Genomic DNA, 19,427 nt, shown 5'->3' on the forward strand with positions numbered 1-19,427 from the left:
GTCACAGACAGAATGCGCTGTAACGCAGGGCCCAGTCACAGACAGAATGCGCTGTGACGCAGGGCCCAGTCACAGACAGAGTGCGCTGTGACGCAGGGTCCAGTCACAGACAGAGTGCGCTGTAACGCAGGGTCCAGTCACAGACAGAGTGCGCTGTAACGCAGGGCCCAGTCACAGACAGAGTGCGCTGTAACGCAGGGCCCAGTCACAGACAGAGTGCGCTGTGACGCAGGGTCCAGTCACAGACAGAGTGCGCTGTAACGCAGGGTCCAGTCACAGACAGAGTGCGCTGTAACGCAGGGCCCAGTCACAGACAGAGTGCGCTGTAACGCAGGGTCCAGTCACAGACAGAGTGCGCTGTAACGCAGGGCCCAGTCACAGACAGAGTGCGCTGTAACGCAGGGCCCAGTCACAGACAGAGTGCGCTGTGACGCAGGGTCCAGTCACAGACAGAGTGCACTGTAACGCAGGGCCCAGTTACAGACAGAGTGCGCTGTAACGCAGGGCCCAGTCACAGACAGAATGCGCTGTAACGCAGGGCCCAGTCACAGACAGAGTGCGCTGTGACGCAGGGCCCAGTCACAGACAGAGTGCGCTGTAATGCAGGGTCCAGTCACAGACAGAGTGCGCTGTAACGCAGGGTCCAGTCACAGACAGAATGCGCTGTGACGCAGGGCCCAGTCACAGACAGAATGCGCTGTAACGCAGGGTCCAGTCACAGACAGAGTGCGCTGTGACGCAGGGTCCAGTCACAGACAGAGTGCGCTGTAATGCAGGGTCCAGTTACAGACAGTGTGCAATGTAACGCATGGATCAGTGACAGAGTGTGCGCTGTAATGCAGGGCCCAGTCACAGAGAGACAGAGCAAACTGTGGTCACTAACTCTATACCCTGACACTCTGTGAGCTGGGAGCTGGTTAATTACACATCCAGCCTCACCCTGATGGGAACTTGTGATGACACCAAGGTAGCAGATAGTTTTAAGCAGAGTTCCTGAGGGTTGTGCCGAGGGTCTGCGTACCTGAGCTGCTGTTAACGGCCTTCAACATGTGACTGATTCCAACCAGCAGGCAGATAGAACCCGGTCCTCCATCCACGTAGCCAATGCCGCACTGGATGAACTTCAGTCGCTCCGGGGCCGGGGATGTCCACAGAACGCTGCCGTCCACACCAGATAACACTGCCACTGACACGTGGAGTTTCACCGGAGCTGCAGAAAGAGGAGGGGGAGGTTAACAAATTGGACATTTCACTATATTATCAGCTTCGTTAGTTACTAATCCCTCCGTCATTTACACCGTCTACCATTCGGCAAGATTCCCAACTCCTTACTGACTCTGTCTGCCTGTCCCTCTCTCTGAGTTGCCATTGAACAGGGTTCAGCCTGATTACCCAGTGCTAACAGGGTGCTGCACCGCAGGGGGAGATACAGGTGGGTCAGACTCCCATTCCCTCTCCGCTTGGTTAATAGCTGCACACATGCCTTCTCCAGCAGGAACCATCAGGAGCAGGAAATCCGGATGATTGACTCCTTCTTCCCGAGATTCAAAAGACCATCAGATATAGGAGCAGAATCAGGCCATTCGGCCCATTGTCCACTCTGCCATTCGATCATGGCTCAACCCATTCTCCTGCTTTTTCCCCCCGTGACCTTTGATCCCCTTGCCAATCAGGAACCTATCTGTCTCTGTCTTAAACACACTCAACGACCTGGCCTCTGCAGCTCTCTGCGGCAATGAATTCCACAGATTCACAACCCTCTGGCTGAAGAAATTCCTCCTCATCTCAGTTCTGAAGTGTTGTCCCTTTACTCTGAGGCTGTGCCATCAGATCGTAGACTCTCCTACTGATGGAAACATTTTCCCCATGTCCATTCTATTCGGGCCTTTCAGTATTCTGTAAGTTTCAATGAAATCCCCCCCTCATCCTTCTAAACTCCACTGAGTACAGACCCAGAATCCTCAAACATCCCTCATATGTCAAGCCTTTCATTCCCGGGATCATTCGCGTTAAACCTTCTCTGGACGCTCTCCAAGGCCAGCACATCCTTCCTTCGATACAGGGCCCAAAACTACTCACAATATTCCAAATGTGGTCTCATCAGAACCTTCTAAAGCCTCAGCAGTACATCCTGCTCTTGTATTCTAGTCCTCTCCACATGAATGCTAACATCGCATTTATCTCCCAAACTACCAACTCAACTCGCAAATTAACCTTAAGAGAATCCTGAACAAGGACTTCAGGTCAGGGATCTCACCACAAAGCATGGATTCCTGCTCTGTTCCTGTTAACTCCAGCCGTCAGGCCTCTGTCAGAGCTCCTCTGGAAGATGGTTTCAATTCATGTCGCCACAGGAGGAATCACCAAAAATTTCTCAAGGGCAATTAGGGATGGGCAACAAACGCTGAGCTCGACAGCAATGCCCACATCCCAAGAATGAATGAGAATTTCTAAAATATTGTTCCAAACATTTCACTCTTTTTCATGTAAAGAAGGTTTCTTTAATCAATTTCAATGTGTATGTTTAGCGAGTTTGCTCTCCCTTTATAGGTCACTGAGGGATCCTTCAACTGAGGCAGCACAGCGGGTTAGCACAGCTCATCCCAGCACCAGGGACCCGAGATTGATTCCAGCCTCAGGTGATTGTCAGTGTGGAGTTTACACATTCTCCCTTACCAGTGGTAGGCCAAGGTGACCAGATCTCCAGCACTGAGTCCGTCCCTGTGCCTCAGAACGGAGAGCAATAGTTATTGGGGACGCAACGGTTAGAGGGACAGATAGGAGGTTCTGCGGCAGCAAAAGAGACTCACGGATGGTATGTTGCCTCCTGGGTGCCAGGGTCAGTGATGTCTCAGACCAAGTTTTCAGGATCCTTAAGGGGCAGGGGGATTAGTCGCAGGTCGTGGTACACATCGGTACCAATGACACGGGTAGGAGAAGGGACAGGGATTTAAAACAGGAATTTAGGGGCCTATGGATGGAAGCTGAGAGCCAAGACAAGCATGTTGACTCACCAACTTTAAGGACGTTCAAACGGTCAGTGGATAGGCATATGGGTAACATTGGAATAGTTTAGGTTAGAGGGTCATTAGATTGGTTCCACTAGTTGACGCAACATCGAGGGCCGAAGGGTCTGTACTGCACTGGAATGTTCTATGTTCTAAGACAAGCATGTTGTCATTTCTGGTTTGTTGCCGGTGCCACGTGATAAGAGAGTTGAGGAACAGGGAGAGAGAGTGCAGATTAACATGTGGCTGCAGGGATGGTGTAGGAGAGAGGGTTTCAGTTACATGGATAATCAGAGCACATTCTGGGGAAGATCAGACCTGGACAAACAGGACAGTTTACACCTGAACCAGAGGGGCAGCAATATCCTGGGAGGGAAATCTGCTATGGCTCTTCGAGGGCATTTAAACTGATTTGTCAGGGGGATGGGAAAATGAGCTGTAGTTCAGAAGCCAGTGTTGAGGGTAGTGAGGTATTGAGGAAGGTATCAAGGTCGCAGGAGTGTACAGGGAGACAGAATGGTGGGTTGAAGTGTATCTATTTCAATGTAAGGAGCATCAGGGATAAGGTAGGTGAACTTGGAGCGTGGATTGGTACTTGGGACTATGATGTGGCCATTACAGAGACAGGGTTAGCACAGGGACATGAATGGTTGTTGGCAGTTCAGGGGTATAGATGTTTCAGTAAGGGTAGGGAAGGTGGTAAAAGAGGCGGAGGAGTAGCATAGAACATAGAACATAGAACATAGAACATTACAGCGCGGAACAGGCCCTTCGGCCCACAATGTTGCGCCGACCAGTCTTATTTTTAAAAAAAAACATTGACCCACTAATCTAAACCACTCCTTTTTCGTCCATAAACCTATCCACCAATCTCTTAAACGCCCCCAAACTAGGCGCATTTACAACTGCAGCAGGCAGGGCATTCCAGTCCCTCACCACCCTCTGGGTAAAGAACCTGCCCCTGACATCCGTCCTATAACTACCCCCCTTAATTTAAAGCCATGCCCCCTCGTGCTAGATTTCTCCATCCGAGGAAACAGGCTATCACCATCCACCCTATCTAAACCTCTAATCATCTTATATGTTTCTATAAGATCCCCTCTTAGCCGCCTTCTTTCCAGTGAAAACAACCCCAAATCCCTCAGTCTCTCCTCATAGGACCTCCCCTGCATACCAGGCAACATCCTGGTAAACCTCCTCTGCACCCTCTCCAAAGCCTCCACATCCTTCCTGTAATGTGGGGACCAGAACTGCACACAGTACTCCAAGTGCGGCCGCACCAGAGTTGTGTACAGTTGCAACATGATGCTGCGACTCCTAAATTCAATCCCCTACCAATAAACGCCAAGACACCGTATGCCTTCTTAACAACCTTATCTACTTGATTCCCAACTTTCAGGGATCTATGTACACATACACCTAGATCCCTCTGCTCCTCCACTCTATTCAAAGTCCTCCCGTTAGCCCTATACTCAACACATCTGTTATTCCTACCGAAATGGATTACCTCACACTTCTCCGCATTAAACTCCATCCGCCACCTCGCGGCCCAGCTCTGCAACCTGTCCAAGTCACCCTGCAAACTTCGACACCCTTCCTCACAATCTACCACACCTCCGACTTTGGTGTCATCAGCAAACTTACTAATCCACCCAACTATACCCTCATCCAGATCATTAATAAAGATTACGAACAGCAGTGGCCCCAAAACAGATCCCTGAGGCACACCACTCGTAACCGAACTCCATGATGAATAATTACCATCAACCACCACCCTCTGTCTCCTATCTGCTAACCAATTCCTGATCCAAGTACCTAAATTACCACCAATCCCATACATCTGCATTTTCTGCAGAAGCATACCATGGTGAACCTTATCAAACGCCTTACTAAAATCCATATATACCACATCTACTGCCTTACCCCTATCCACCTCTTTGGTCACCTTCTCAAAGAACTCAATAAGGTTAGTAAGGCACGACCTTCCCGCTACAAAACCATGCTGACTATCTCTAATCAATTCATTACTCTCCAAATAACTATAAATCCTATCCCTAATAATTCTTTCTAAAACCTTGCCCACTACAGAAGTAAGACTCACTGGTCTATAATTCCCAGGGAAGTCTCTGCTCCCCTTCTTAAACAATGGGACAACATTCGCTGTCCTCCAATCATCCGGTACTATACCAGAGACCAACGACGACCTGAAGATCAGAGCCAGTGGCTCTGCAATCACCTCTCTTGCCTCCCATAGAATCCTAGGGTAAATCCCGTCAGGACCAGGGGACTTATCTATTTTCAACCCTTCTAGAATATCCAACACATCCTCTGTATCAACTACAATACTTTCTATTTTACACCCCTTCACCCCAGTGACCTCCTCAGCTACATTCATATCGTCCTGTGTGAACACCGAAGAGAAATAATGGTTCAATGCCTCTCCAATCTCTTCCGGTTCCACACACAACTTCCCCCTACTGTCTGTAACTGGCCCTAATCTTGCCCTGACCAACCTTCTATTCTTGACATACCTATAGAACGCCTTAGGATTCTCCTTAATCCTATCAGCCAAAGTCATCTCATGCCCTCTTCTAGCCCTTCTTAACTCCCTCTTCAACTCCCTCCTAGCCAATCTAAAGCTTTCTACTGCACTACCCGAGCCCTCAAGCCTCATCCGAACATAAGCCTCCTTCTTCTTCCTAACCAACAAATCAACTTTTTTCGTGCACCACGGTTCCCTAGCCCTACCAATTCCTCCTTGCCTGACAGGGACATACCTATCACAGACCCACAGTAGCTGCTCCTTGAACAAACTCCACATTTCAGACGTTCCTAGTCCCTGTAATCTCCTAGTCCAACCAATGCTTCCTAATTCTCTCCTAATGGCCTCATAGTTACCCTTCCCCCAGCTAAAACTACTGACCCGAGGTTCATGCCTATCCCTTTCCATCACTAAGGTGAACGTAACCGAATTGTGGTCACTATCACCAAAAAGCACACCAACTTCCAAGTCTAGCACCTGGTCTGGCTCATTTCCCAGCACCAAGTCCAATATAGCCTCACCTCTAGTTGGCCTATCTACATATTGAGTTAAAAAACCTTCCTGCACACTTTGAACAAAAACTGACCCCTCTAACGAGCTAGAGCTATAGCTATTCCAATCAATGTTAGTAAAGTTAAAATCCCCCATAACAATTACCCTATTACTTTCACTCCTAACCAGGATCGTCTCTGCAATCCTTTCCTCAACCTCTCTAGAACTTTTTGGAGGTCTATAAAAGACTCCCAACAGGGTGACCTCTCCTCTCCTATTTCTAATTTCTGCCCATACTACCTCAACAGACAAATCCTCATTAAACTTCCTCTCTGACACTGTGATATAGTCCTTGACCAATAATGCTACTCCACCCCCCCTTCTACCTCCTTCTCTACTCCGACTAAAGCACTTGTACCCTGGCACCTGCAACATCCATTCCTGACCCTGCTCTATCATTGTTAATCAAGGATAGTTTAACGGCTGCTGAAAGGCATTTCGAGGGGGATCTGCCGACTGAGGTAATATGGGCTGGAGTTAGAAATAGGAAAGGATCGGTCACATTGTTAGGAGTTTTCTATAGGCCCCCAAATAGTCATAGAGATGTGGAGGAGGAAAGCAGATTATGGATAGGTGTGGAGGTCACAGGGTAGTTATCATGGGTGACTTTAACTTTCCAAATATTGATTGGAACCTTTATAGGTCGAATAGTTCGGATGGGGCACTTTTTGTACAGTGTGTGCAGGAGGGTTTCCTGACACAGTATGTGGATAAGCCGACAAGAGGTGGGGCCACATTGGACTTGATACTGGGTAATGAACCGGGCCAAGTGTTACATTTGTTTGTGGGAGAGCACTTTGGAGATAGTGACCACAATCCAGTGTCCTTCAATATTGCAATGGTGAGGGATAGGGTCACACGGCAGGGCAGGGTTTATAATTGGGGCCGGGGTAACTATGATGCCATTAGGCAAGAATTAGGGAGCATAAGATGGGAACAGAAACTGTCAGGTATGGGCACAAATGAAAAGTGGAGCTTGTTCAAGGAACAAATACTGCATGTCCTTGATAGGTATGTCCCTGTCAGGCAGGGAGGAAATGGCTAAGTGAGGGAACCATGGTTCACAAAAGAGGTTGAATCTCTTGTCAACAGGAAAAAGGAAGTGTATGTAAGGATGAGAAAACAAGGTTCAGTTGGGTCGCTTGAAGGTTTCAAGGAAGCTAGGAATGAGTTAAAGAAAGGGCTTAGGAGAGCTAGGAGGGGGATGAGAAATCCTTGGCGGGTCGGATCAAGGAAAACCCCAAGGCTTTTTCTCTTACGTGAGAAATAAAAGAATGACCAGGGTGAGGTTAGGGCCGGTCAAGGATAGTAGTGGGAACTTGTGCACGGAGTCAGAAGAGATAGGTGAGGCGTTGAATGAATACTTTTCTTCAGTGTTCACTAAGGAGAGGGGCCATGTTTTTGAGAATAAGTGTGTGATACAGGCTGATAGGATGGAGAAGGTAGATGTTCTGAGGGAAGATGTATTAGCAATTTTGAAAAAGCTGAGGGTCGATAAGTCCCCTGGGCCAGATGGGATACATCCTAGGATACTTTGGGAGGCAAAAGATGAGATTGCGGAGCCTTTAGCTTTGATCTTTGAGTCCTCACTGTTCATGGGGATAATTAAGAGTCCAACCAGTTTATTTGATAGTAATTCCACAAGCTTTCGGAAACAGTGTTCTTTCGTCAGGTGTGTGGAAGGTTCTGATCAGAGAAAGACATATAAAAGTCACACACAGTTTACAGAATACTGATCAGAATGTGAGTCTTTGCAGTTAATCTGCTATTCTAGGTGCTCAGGAACTAATAGCCAAGTTCCGCACACATGAGGATGGCCTCAACCGGAATCTGGGGTTCATGTCACACTATCTATAACCCCCATGGCTTGCCAGGGCTTGCAAAATCTCACTTACTGTCATGTCTGGAGACAATACATATCTCTTTAGCTTATGCTTAATGCTATCTCCACTCACATTGTCTGCACCTTTAAGGCTTGAATAGCAGGTTAGCTGTAAAGACTCACATTCTGATCAGTATTCTGTAAATTGTGTGTGACTTTTATATGTCTTTCTCCAATCAGAACCTTCCACACACCTGATGAAGGAACACCGTTTCCGAAAGCTTGTGGGATTACTATCGAATAAACTGGTTGGACTTAAACCTGGTGTTGTCAGACTTCTTACTGTATCTCATAGAAGACAGAGGGTGGTGGAGGAGGGAAAATTTTCAGACTGGAGGCCAGTTACCAGCGGTGTACCACAGGGATCAGTGCTGGGTCCTCTGCTATTTGTGATTTTTATCAGTGACTTGGAAGGATGGGTTAGTAAATTTGCTGACGGTGGAGAGCTCTTGTAGGCTGCAAAGAGACATTGATAGGATGCAGAGCGGGGCCGAAAAGTGGCAGGTGGAGTTTAACCCTGATAAGTGTGAGGTGATTCATTTTGGTAGGACAAACTTGAATGCGGATTACATGGTCAATGGCAGGGTTCTGAGGAACATGGAGGAACAGAGAGATCTTGGGGTTCATATTCACAGATCTCTGAAGGTTGCCATTCAAGTGGACAGAGCTGTGAAGAAGACTTACAGTGTGTTAACACTTACTAACGGGGGTTTGAGTTTAAGAGCCATGGGGTTATGCTGCAACTATACAGGACCTTGCGAGACCACATTTGGAATACTGTGTTCAGTTCTGGTCACCTCACTATAAGAAGAATGTGGAAGCATTGGAGAGAGTGCAGAGGAGATTTACCAGGATGCTGCCTGGTTTGGAGGGTAGGTCTTATGGAGGAAAGGTTGAGGGAGCTAGGGCTTTTCTCTTTGGAGACGAGGAGGATGAGAGGCGACTTAGTAGGGGTTTAGAAGATGATGAGGGGGATTGATAGAGTGGATGTTCAGAGACTATTTCCCCGGGTGGATGTAGCTGTTACTCGGGGGCATAACTATAAGGATCATGGTGGGAGATATAGGAGGGATGTCCGAGGTAGATTCTTTACTCAGAGAGTGGTTGGGGTGTGGAATGCACTGCCTGCTGTGATAGTGGAATCAGACACTTCAGGAACTTTCAAGCGGTTATTGGATAGGCACATGGAGCACACCAGAATGACAGGGAGTGGGATAGCTTGATCTTGGGTTCGGGCATAGCTCGGCACAACATCGAGGACCGAAGGGCCTGTACTGTGCTGTACTGTTCTATGTTTCGACGTCTGCATGGATTCCCTCCGGGTGCTCCGGTTTCCTCCCACAGTCCAAAGATGTGCAGGTTAGGTGGACTGGTCATGCTAAATTGCTCCTTAAGTGTCCCAAGATGTGTGGGTTAGGGGGTTAGTAGGAGCAATATGTAGGGTGACGTGGATAGGCTCTGGGTGAGATGATCCATCAGAGAGTCAGTGCAGGTTGGACGGGCCAAATGGCCTGTTCCTGCACTGTAGAGATTCTATGATTTCTAACCGCCTTTGGCTGCAATATTCAAACTCCTTTAATCACTCCTTTTGGCAGAACTCATCCCCTTCGCACTGGAGTCAGTCACGTTGTTCTTTGGTCTTACTAATCCCAGTTCAGTTCATTCAACTTGCAGAACATGCAGTAGACAGAGGGGAACCGGTGGATGTGGTGTTTTTAGATTTCCAAAAGGCGTTTGATAAGGTGCCTTATAAAAGGTTGCTACAGAAGGCACGGAGTTGGGGGTAAGAGGTTAGCGTGGATAGAGGATTGGCTGTCTAATAGGAAGCAGAGAGTTGGTATCAATGGGTGCTATTCTGAATGGCGGTTGGTGACTAGAGGAGTGCCGCAGGGATCGGTGCTGGGGCCTCAACTGTTTACCATTTATATAGAAATCTGGAGGAGGGGACTGAGTGTAGGGTGACGAAATTTGCTGATGACACGAAGATAAGTAGAAAAGCAAATTGCGTGGAGGGTGTGGAAAGTCTGCAGATCTAGATAGGCTGAGCGAGTGGGCGAGGACCTGGCAGATGGAGTATAATGTTAGCAAGTGTGAGATTATCCACTGTAGCAGGAATAATAGTAGGAGGGATTATTATTTAAAGGGTGAAAAGCTGCAGCATGCTACGGTGCAGAGGGACCTGGGGGTCCTTGTGCACAAGTCGCAAAAACCCAGTCTGCAGGTGCAGCAGGTGATCAAGAAGGCAAATGGGATGTTGGCCTTTATAGAGGGGGATTGAATATAAAAGCAGGGAGGTCTTGCTGCAACTGTACAGGATACTGGTGAGGCTGCAACTGGAGTACTGTGTGCAGTTTTGGTCACTGCGCTTGTGGAAGGATATATTGGCCTTGGAGGGAGTGCAGAGGAGGTTCACTAGGCTGATACCGGAGATGAGGGGGGTTAGCTTATGAGGAGAACTTGAATAGACTGGGCCGGTACTCGTTGGAGTTTAGAAGGATGAGGGGGGATCTTATAGAGACGTATAAGATACTGAAGGGGATGGATAGGGTAGAGGTAGAGAGATTCTTCCCGCTTAGAAAGGATAGCAGGACTAGAGGGCACAGCCTCAAGATAAGGTGGGGGGGGGGCTGCAGTTTAGATCAGAGTTGAGGAGGAACTTCTTCACTCAAAGGGTGGTGAATCTCTGGAATTCTCTGCCTGTTGAAGTGGTGGAGGCTACCTCGCTGAATATATTTAAGTCACGGGTAGATAGGTTTCTGATAGACAGGGGAATTAAGGGTTATGGGGAGAAAGCGGGAAAGTGGAACTGATCCACTTCAGATCAGCCATGATCTTATTGAATGGCAGGGCAGGCTCGAAGGGTTAGATGGCCTACTCCTGCTCCTATTTCTTATGTCCTTAGAACATGTGATGTGATTGGACAATTGGCCAGAACCGATGACGACTCAAAATCACCAAACCAATCCCAGCAGCATGTGCCTTTACAACAACAACTTTCATTTACCTGGTGCCTTTAGCGTGGCAAAATGCCCCAAGATACTTGGCAAGAACATTATCAATAGAAACAGCCACAGAGGGCGATAACCAGAATGGACAATCAAAAGCTTCGTCAAAGAGATGGGCTTTAAGAGGAAAGGAGGGAGGGGTAAAGAGGCGAGTGTTTTTAGGGACGGAGTTCCAAAGCTGAACACAGCGTCACCGACTTGGGGATGTGCACAGGGGCGGAATTGCAGGAGCGCAGAGACCCTGAAGGGTTGTAGGGCTACAGGAGACTATGGAAAAGGGAACACCAAGGAGAGATCTGTAATCAGAATTGGGGATTTTAAAACTGAGGCATTTTCAGACAGGAGCTAAAGTAAGTCAGCCATCCCAGGGGTGATGGGCAAACGAGCTTGGGGCAGGTTAGGATATGGGCACGAGAGATTGGATGAACACAGGTTAGAAGATGAGAAGCCTGCCAAGAGATGACTGAAACAGTCAAGTCTAAAGATAATAAACGTATGGCCGAGGCTTTCAGGAGAGGCTGAGCTGAGACCTGGGTGCTGTTGGGCAATGTTATAGAAGTGGAATTAGACAATCTTCCCATCACCATCTCTGGCTCAGCTTCATGCAATCGTCAATGATGGAGATAGTCAGGAAACAAAAGCTTGTAACACGGACCAAATACAATGGTTCGGTCTTCCCAGGATTTGGTTGGGGGTTGATTATCTTTCCGAGTAAACTAGCAGGAACTCACGGGGAGACACACGGGGGGAGAGTAGAGTTACCAGAGAAACTCACTGCAGAAAGCTGAATCGAGAGCATTCACCCCAGAAACAGTAAACCCTTGGGAAAGGAAATGATTGTAATGTAGGCTTGTGTTGGCTTTGGGTTGTTCCCTGGTAAGATGTTATCTGCTTCACTAGGTTACAATGTCCAGTGAATCTTATAATAGGATGAAGCAACTTCAACTGATTGAGTGAAGGTGAGTGTTTTGGAATCCTATCCAGATACTGTCAGATGTCCAGCAGCCCTACATTACCTTGTAGTCGGAGGCCTCCTCTCTGGTCCCGGGTTTTCCCAGTGGAACTGAAGGAAACAATAACATCAGAAACTTGATCATCGTTGACATCCCAGAGGGTCATCACAGGAGGGAATCCTGTGGGAAAGAAAGAAGCCCTGGATGAATCATCATAGAATCCCCACAATGCAGGAGGAGGCCATTTGGCCCATCGAGTCTGCACTGACTCTGACACACTATCTCACCCAGGCCCTCTCCCCCACTTTATCCCCATGACCCCACACATTTAAATCATCCAACCTACATGTTTTGGGACACCAAAGGACAATTTAACACAGCCAATCCACCTAACCTGTGCATCTTTGGATTACGGGAGGAAATCTGAGCACCTAGATTTATTTATTATAAAGCTTATTTATTTATTAGTCACAGGTAAGGCTTACATTAACACTGCAATGAAGTTACTGTGAAATTCCCATAGTCACCACACTCCGGTGTCTGTTTGTCTATGCACCTAACCAGCGCGTCTTTCAGACTGAGGGGGGAAACCGGAGCACCCAGAGAAAACCCAAGCAGACACTGGGAGAACATGCAGACTGCACACAGACAGTGGCCCAAAACCGGAATTGAACCCGGGTCCCTGTGTTGTGAGGTAGCAATGCTAACAACTGTGCCACAGCGCCGTCCTAATGGGAGGATTGTTAAAGAGGCACAATAACACAGGAAAGAGCCTAGAATGAGGCTGGGGCACACTGCACTGAGATTGATTTATTCAAAAATGGTCAAACTTTTCTGCCAGTTTCCACAAATCTCTTGTTCTTAAATAGCAGTGACCATCTCTCAGTCACCTGCTACAGAAACAGTCTCTTCTGGTTGAGATACAGCAAGATCCATCCTTTACAATTCAAAAGAAAGGTTTGAGGGCTGATGTTGGTGTTGGCAAACTGAGCAGCCAGCAGGTGGGGTTCTCTCCCAAAACTCTCAGTCATTCTGCCACCTCTATAGGAATGGTTAAGGAGGTCATTTAGTCCCTGGATCCTATTCCACCATTCCATGAGATCATGGCTGATCTGCAGCCGAACTCCATATGACCTGCACGTCTTTGAACACTAAGGGGCAATTTAGCATGGCCAATCAACCTAACCTGCACATCTCTGGACTGTGGGAGGAAACCGGAGCATCTGGAAGAAACCCACACAGACACGAGGAGAATGTGCAAAATCCACACATACAGTGACCCGAGCTGGGAATTGAACCCAGATCCATGGTGCTAAGAGGCAGCAGTGCTAACCACTCTGCCACCATCATCAGAACGTGGAGATGCCAGCATTGGACTGGAGTAAAAACAGAAAGAAATCTCACAACATCAGCTTAAAGTCCAACAGGTTTATTTGCAGCAAATGCCACAGGCTTTTGGAACACGTTGTTCCTTCGTCAGGTGGGTGGGTGATCACAAACAGAGCATAAAGACACAAACTCAATTTACAAGAATAATGATTGGAATGTGAGTCTTTACAGCTAATCAAGTCTTAAAGGTACAGACAATGTGAGTGGCGAAGGGTTAAGCACAGGTTTAAAGTAAGCGTATTGTCTCCAGACGGTACAGTAAGTGAGGTTTTGCAAGTCCAGGCAAGTCACGGGGGTTACAGATAGTGTGACATGAACCCAAGATCCCGGTTGAGGCCGTCCTCATGTGTGCGGAACTTGGCTATCAGTCTCTGCTCAGCGACTCTGCGCTGTCGTGTGTCGTGAAGGCCGCCTTGGAGAGCGTTTACCCAAAGATCAGAGGCTGAATGCCTGTGACCACTGAAGTGTTCGCCAACAGGAAGGGAACAGTCTTGCCTGGTGATTGTCAAACGGTGTTCATTCATCCGTTGTCGTAGCGTCTGCATGGTCTCCCCAATGTACCATGCTTCGGGACATCCTTTCCTGCAGCGTATCAGGTACACAACGTTGGCCGAGTTGCAAGGGTATATACCGTGTACCTGGTGGATGGTGTTCTCATGTGAGATGATGGCATCCATGTCGATGATCCGGCATGTCTTACAGAGGTTGCTGTGGCAGGGTTGTGTGGTGTCGTGGTCACTATTCTCCTGAAGGCTGGGGAGTTTGGTGCGGACGCTGTACTGCAAGCCCATGGATAACCTCACAATGCTCCATTTCTCCAGCTTCCACCCTAAACAGTTAAAGAAGCCATCCCCTACGGACAAGCCCTCCGTAGGATCTGCTCAGATGAGGAGGATCGCAACAGACACCTCCAAACACTGGAAGATGCCCTCATAAGAACAGGATATGATGCTCAACTCATCGATTGACAGTTCTGACACACCACAGCCAAAAACCGCACTGACCTCCTCAGAAGACCAAACACGGGACACGGTGGACAGAGTACCCTTCATCGTCCAGTACTTCCCTGGAATGGAGAGGCTATGATACCTTCTCCACAGCCTTCCTCAGGTCATTGATGAAGACAAACATCTCGTCAAGGCCATCCCCACACCTCCATTTCTTGCCCTCAGGAGAACAGTGACCACGACACCACACAACCCTGCCACAGCAACCTCTGTAAGACATGCCGGATCATCGACACGGATGCCATCATTACACGTCAGAACACCATCCACCAGGTACACGGTACATACTCTTACAACTCGGCCAACGTTGTCTACCTGATATGCTGCAGGAAAGGATGTCCCGAGGCCTGGTACATTGGGGAGGCCATGCAGATGCTACGACAACGGATGAATGAACACCACTCAACAATCACCAGGCAAGACTGTTCCCTTCCTGTTGGCGAACACTTCAGCGGTCACGGGCATTCGGCCTCTGATCTTCGGGTAAACGTTCTCCAAGGCGGTCTTCACAACACACAACAGCACAGAGTCGCTGAGCAGAGACTGATAGCCAAGTTCTGCACACGAGGACGGCCTCAACTGGGATCTTGGGTTCATGTCACACTATCTGTAACCCCCACGACTTGCCTGGACTTGCAAAATCTCACTAACTGTCCTGTCTGGAGACAATACACATCTCTTTAACCTGTGCTTAACCCTCTCTCCACTCACATTGTCTGCACCTTTAAGACTTGATTAGCTGTAAAGACTCACATTCCAACCATTATTCTTGTAAATTGAGTTTGTGTCTCTGTGCCCTGTTTGTGATCAGAACTCCCACCCACCTGATGAAAGAACAGCGTGTTCCGAAAGCTTGTGGCATTTGCTACAAATAAATCTGTTGGACTTTAAGCTGGTGTTGTGAGACTTCTTTCCACCATCATCAGGACATGCTGAGTGCTGGACGGTTCATCACAGGGAGGGCTGATAAATTGCAGGACCTTCCACTCCCAGCCCATCCTCCTGATCTGCTACCATCTCTTTACGGAGTGGCGATGGCAGATGTGGTGGAGGGGGTGGTGTGTATCTCATCAAAACACCGGCTCCGTGGCAGTGGGAAGAGAAGACAGGGAAAATGGAGCAAAGTTGGCAGAAGTGCTACTTGTTCAAAATTTCAGTGCATTTTCCATTCTTTCCCGTGAACCTTTCTGGCCATACACCATTCCCACTGCACAGGACTGTGAGCGGCCTGATCTCAACCAGTGCAGCTTCATCGTTCACTAAAAGGTGAAGAGCGGGTAGAGATGCTCAGCTCTCCTTGTGTGTGGGCATGCCTGACCTCCGGTCAGCACCTCCTGGATATGGCAGGGCGAAGGTCAGCAATTCACCCGAGCCGGGATCACCAGTCCTTGCTCGCCACTACAACGGGAGGTGTTACACGGCTCCTCCCATCCCCCGCCCGTCACTCTAATACACAAAGTGTGGCCGCCATTGCGTTTCCACCCTCCCAGCACCGCTCACCAGCGGCTTGGCCCAGGCTGCGGTTCCATGAGGTCATCTGCGGCTGGCTCCTTGAGCACGGGATGAAGAAAGCACAGACGAGGACCAGGACCATGGCGAAAGCAAGAGTGAGAAGGAAGGCGGCCGTCCGCAGGCAAGGGACGAGTGACCTTCTGGTTTTAATGGTAAACTCGTCCGATACCTCCGTAGCTCGAACCTCCGCAGAGCTGGTTTCGTCCAGCCGCCGTTGCTTCACTTTCAGAGCGTGCATTTCAACTGCAGCATCTGTGTCACCGTCAAGTGTGGCCTCAACGTTAACCTCGGCCTGGAGGCTGCCGTTCTTCTGGTAGTCGAGATTGCCATCGTCCTCACTGTCATCGCTGTCAGCCTGCCGGAGTGGGTCGTACTCTCCCAGATCATGAATCTTTTTCCCTGGAAAATGAAGAGTTATTGAAAAGGATGCTCACCGACGCTCTTCCCATCTCATAGAATTCCTACAGTGCAGAAGCAGGTCGGTCGGCCCATCGAATCTGCACTGGCCAAACTCCCACCCTGGATCTATTCCCGTAACCCCACATATTTACCCTGCAAATCCCCCTGACACTATGGGTCAATGTAGAATGGCCAATCAACCTAATCCCCACATCTTTGGACTGTGGGAGAAAACCGGAGCATGCGGAGGAAACCCACGCAGACACGGGGAGAATGTGCAGACTCCACACAGACAGTGACCCGAGAATTGAACCCAGTCCCTGGCGCTGTGAGGCAGCTGTGCTAACCACTGTGCCACGCTCTAAACACTTTTCAACTTTTACAATTTAGATCAATGACTTGGGTGAAGGGAGTGAAGGTACGGTTGCTAAATTTGCTGATGACACAAAGATAGGTAGGAAGGTAAATTGTGAAGAGGATGTAAAGAGGCTACAAAAGGATTAGATAGGTGAGGGATCTTGTGTATTCTTAGTCCTGTTTGTTACAGTCTATGCAAAGACTTCATTTTAAGATATTTCTGCCTATGGACAATTACACTTAAATGCCAGACTGTAGGGGTTAACTAATTCTGCTAAGCTGCACATTTGCAGATATGTTGACTACATGTAGAAACACAAGGCATGAGAGGTTAGCTAAAAATTGACTGCATTCCTGAAGGGTACACAATGCAGGCAAACAACAGTTTCCCATTACAGCAACTGCAAGGATTGCTTCTCTAGGTGGAGACAGCACGTGAAAAACACTTCTAATAACGAGATCAAGGTTGAAATATATTTTGGCTTTAATGTGTGCGCATTCAGTTCAAGCTCTAGTTTAAGTTCAGTTCAGTTCAGGGCCTGACTGAGAAGCTAGTCTCCAAGTTTGTTTTTTTGCTTCTGTCATGTTAATTCATTAAACTCTTTTCAATAAAAGAAAACTATTTTAAAACTCATATCCGTGCTGTTCTCTCATCTCTCCGAACGAATGAATGGACCCAACAATAGGTTAAAAGGGTGGGTAAAATCTGGCAAATGCCATATAATGTGGGCAAATGTGAAAATGTCCATTTCAACAAGATGAATGAGAAAGAAGCTTATTATCGAAATGGTGAGAAATTGCAGAGCTCTGAGGTGCAGAGCTCCCAGTGATCATGTCAGTAATAAGTGTTGGTTGCTTGAGGAACTCTGGCTCAGAGTGAGCTGGATTCTCAGCTTCAGATGCTGTGACACATCAGGAATGGGGAGAGGTACCTGGACACTGCCTTCCAGAAGGCAGTCACACCCCTCAGATTAAATATCTCGAATTCGGCTAGTGCTCGGGGACAGAAGGGTGCGGCTGCGAGTCAGGCAGGTAGAGGAATCCAGGAGGTAGGGTTACAGGAGCCTCAGTCCCTGAACTTGTCCAACAGGTTTGAGATTCTTGCTCCCTGTATGGATGGGAATGGGTGCCGCAGGGAGGATGAGCAAACTGACCACAGCATCGTGGTAGAGGGAGCTGTTCAAGTGGGGAGAGAAAAAGGTAGTTTAATTGGAGATAGTATAGTTAGGGGCACAGATACTGACCAGGATCGAGAGTCCTGAAGGTGTTGCCTACCTGGTGCTCAGGTTAGGGATATCTCATCTGGGCTGCAGAGGAACTTGGAACGAGAGGTAAAGATCCAGTTGCTGTGATCCATGTAGGTGACAATGACATAGGCAGAAAAGGAATAAAGGTTCTGCTCAGGGAGTATGAACAGCTGGGAGCTAAATTAAAAAGCAGAACCAAAAAGGAATAATCTCTGGATTACTACCTGAGCCACGAACTAATTGGCACAGATTAAGGAGGAAAATGCATGGCTCAAAGATTGAAGTGGGAGGAATGGGTTTGAATTCATGGGACATTGGCACCAGCACTGGGGAAGATGGGACCTGTTCCAATGGGATGGTTTTCGTCTGAATCGCACCGGGACCAGAGTCCTGGTGAATCATATAACTAGGGCTGTAGATAGGGCCTTAAACTAAACAGGTGGGAGGAAGGGTTCAGTTGCATGGAGAATTAGAAAATCAAAGTTAAAGGAGAGGGTAGAAGTGCAGGTTAATGGAGCTGAGGGCTCAGGAGAGTTAGTAAAGTTTCCAGACCACGTAATAGAACAGAGAGTGTAGAAGGTGGCAGGAATCTAACCTCAGGCAGAGGAAAAAAGGTGACATGTATGAGAAGGAAGATGGTCAAGGACTGAGAATGTTGTAGCTAAATGCGGAACAAGATAAATGAGCTTGTTGTGCACATTGAAATTGGCCGGTACGATGCTGTGGGCATCACAGAGACATGGCTGCAAGGGGATCAGGGTTGGGATCTAAATATCCAAGGATATGTGTCCTATCAGAAGGACAGACAGATGGGCAAAAGGAGCAGGGTTGCATTGTTAGTAAGGAATGAAGTTAAATCGATAGCAAGCAGTGATATAGGATCAGGAGGCATAGAATCTCTGTGGGCAGAGTTGAGGAATCACAAAGACCCTGATGTGAATTATATATAGGCCCCCTAGCAGTAGTCAGGATGTGGGGCAAAAAATAAATCAGGAGATAGAAAAGGCAAATAAGAAAGGAAATATTACAATAATCACAGGGGACTTCTATATGCAGTGGACTGGAAAAATGAGCTAGGTAGTGGATCCCAAGGAAAGTAAGTTGTGGAATATCTAAGAGATGGTTTTTTTGGAGCTGCTTGTGACAGAGCCTGAGTGGTTCTAGACATCCCCACCATTGGGAACACCCTCCCTGCATTTACTCTGTCGAATTCCTATTTGAATTTTATAGGTTTCTAAGAAATCCCCCTTCATTCTTCTGAACTCCAGTGGATGTAATCCCAACTGACTCAATCTCTCCCCACACATCAGTCCAGCCGTCTCAGGAAACAGTCTGGTAAACCTTTGCTGCACTCCCTCTGCAGCATGAACATCAAATAAGGAGGCTAAAACTATATAAAATATTCCAGGTGAGGCCTCACCAAGGCCCTGTAGAATTGCAGGATGACATTCCTACTCTTCTAATCAAATCCTCTCCCTGTGGAGGCCAACATACTTTTTACCTTCTTTACTGCCTGCTGCACCTGCAATGTTACCTTCAGAGACGTGTGCATGAGGACACCAGGTCTTGTTGCA

The 19,427-nt window shown here is 48.0% G+C and overlaps 1 protein-coding gene across 4 annotated transcripts in view; it reads right to left on the reverse strand.

The window, feature by feature from the left end:
• Positions 1–19,427, reverse strand: part of fam234b (family with sequence similarity 234 member B) — a 63,580-nt gene that overhangs the window by 39,004 nt on the left and 5,149 nt on the right. For all 4 annotated transcript variants that reach the window (XM_080217458.1, XM_080217457.1, XM_080217456.1 and 1 more), the window contains exons 2-4: positions 15,839–16,249; positions 12,006–12,122; positions 1,022–1,210 (exon numbers count right to left, since the gene is read on the reverse strand). In XM_080217458.1, coding sequence (XP_080073584.1) covers positions 1,022–1,210; positions 12,006–12,122; positions 15,839–16,249 — 717 coding nt within the window. The remainder of the gene's footprint in view (positions 1–1,021; positions 1,211–12,005; positions 12,123–15,838; positions 16,250–19,427) is intronic.

Source organism: Carcharhinus amblyrhynchos, chromosome 35, assembly GCF_965287045.1.
Source record: "Carcharhinus amblyrhynchos chromosome 35, sCarAmb.v2.hapA, whole genome shotgun sequence".
Classification (NCBI taxonomy): domain Eukaryota; kingdom Metazoa; phylum Chordata; class Chondrichthyes; order Carcharhiniformes; family Carcharhinidae; genus Carcharhinus; species Carcharhinus amblyrhynchos.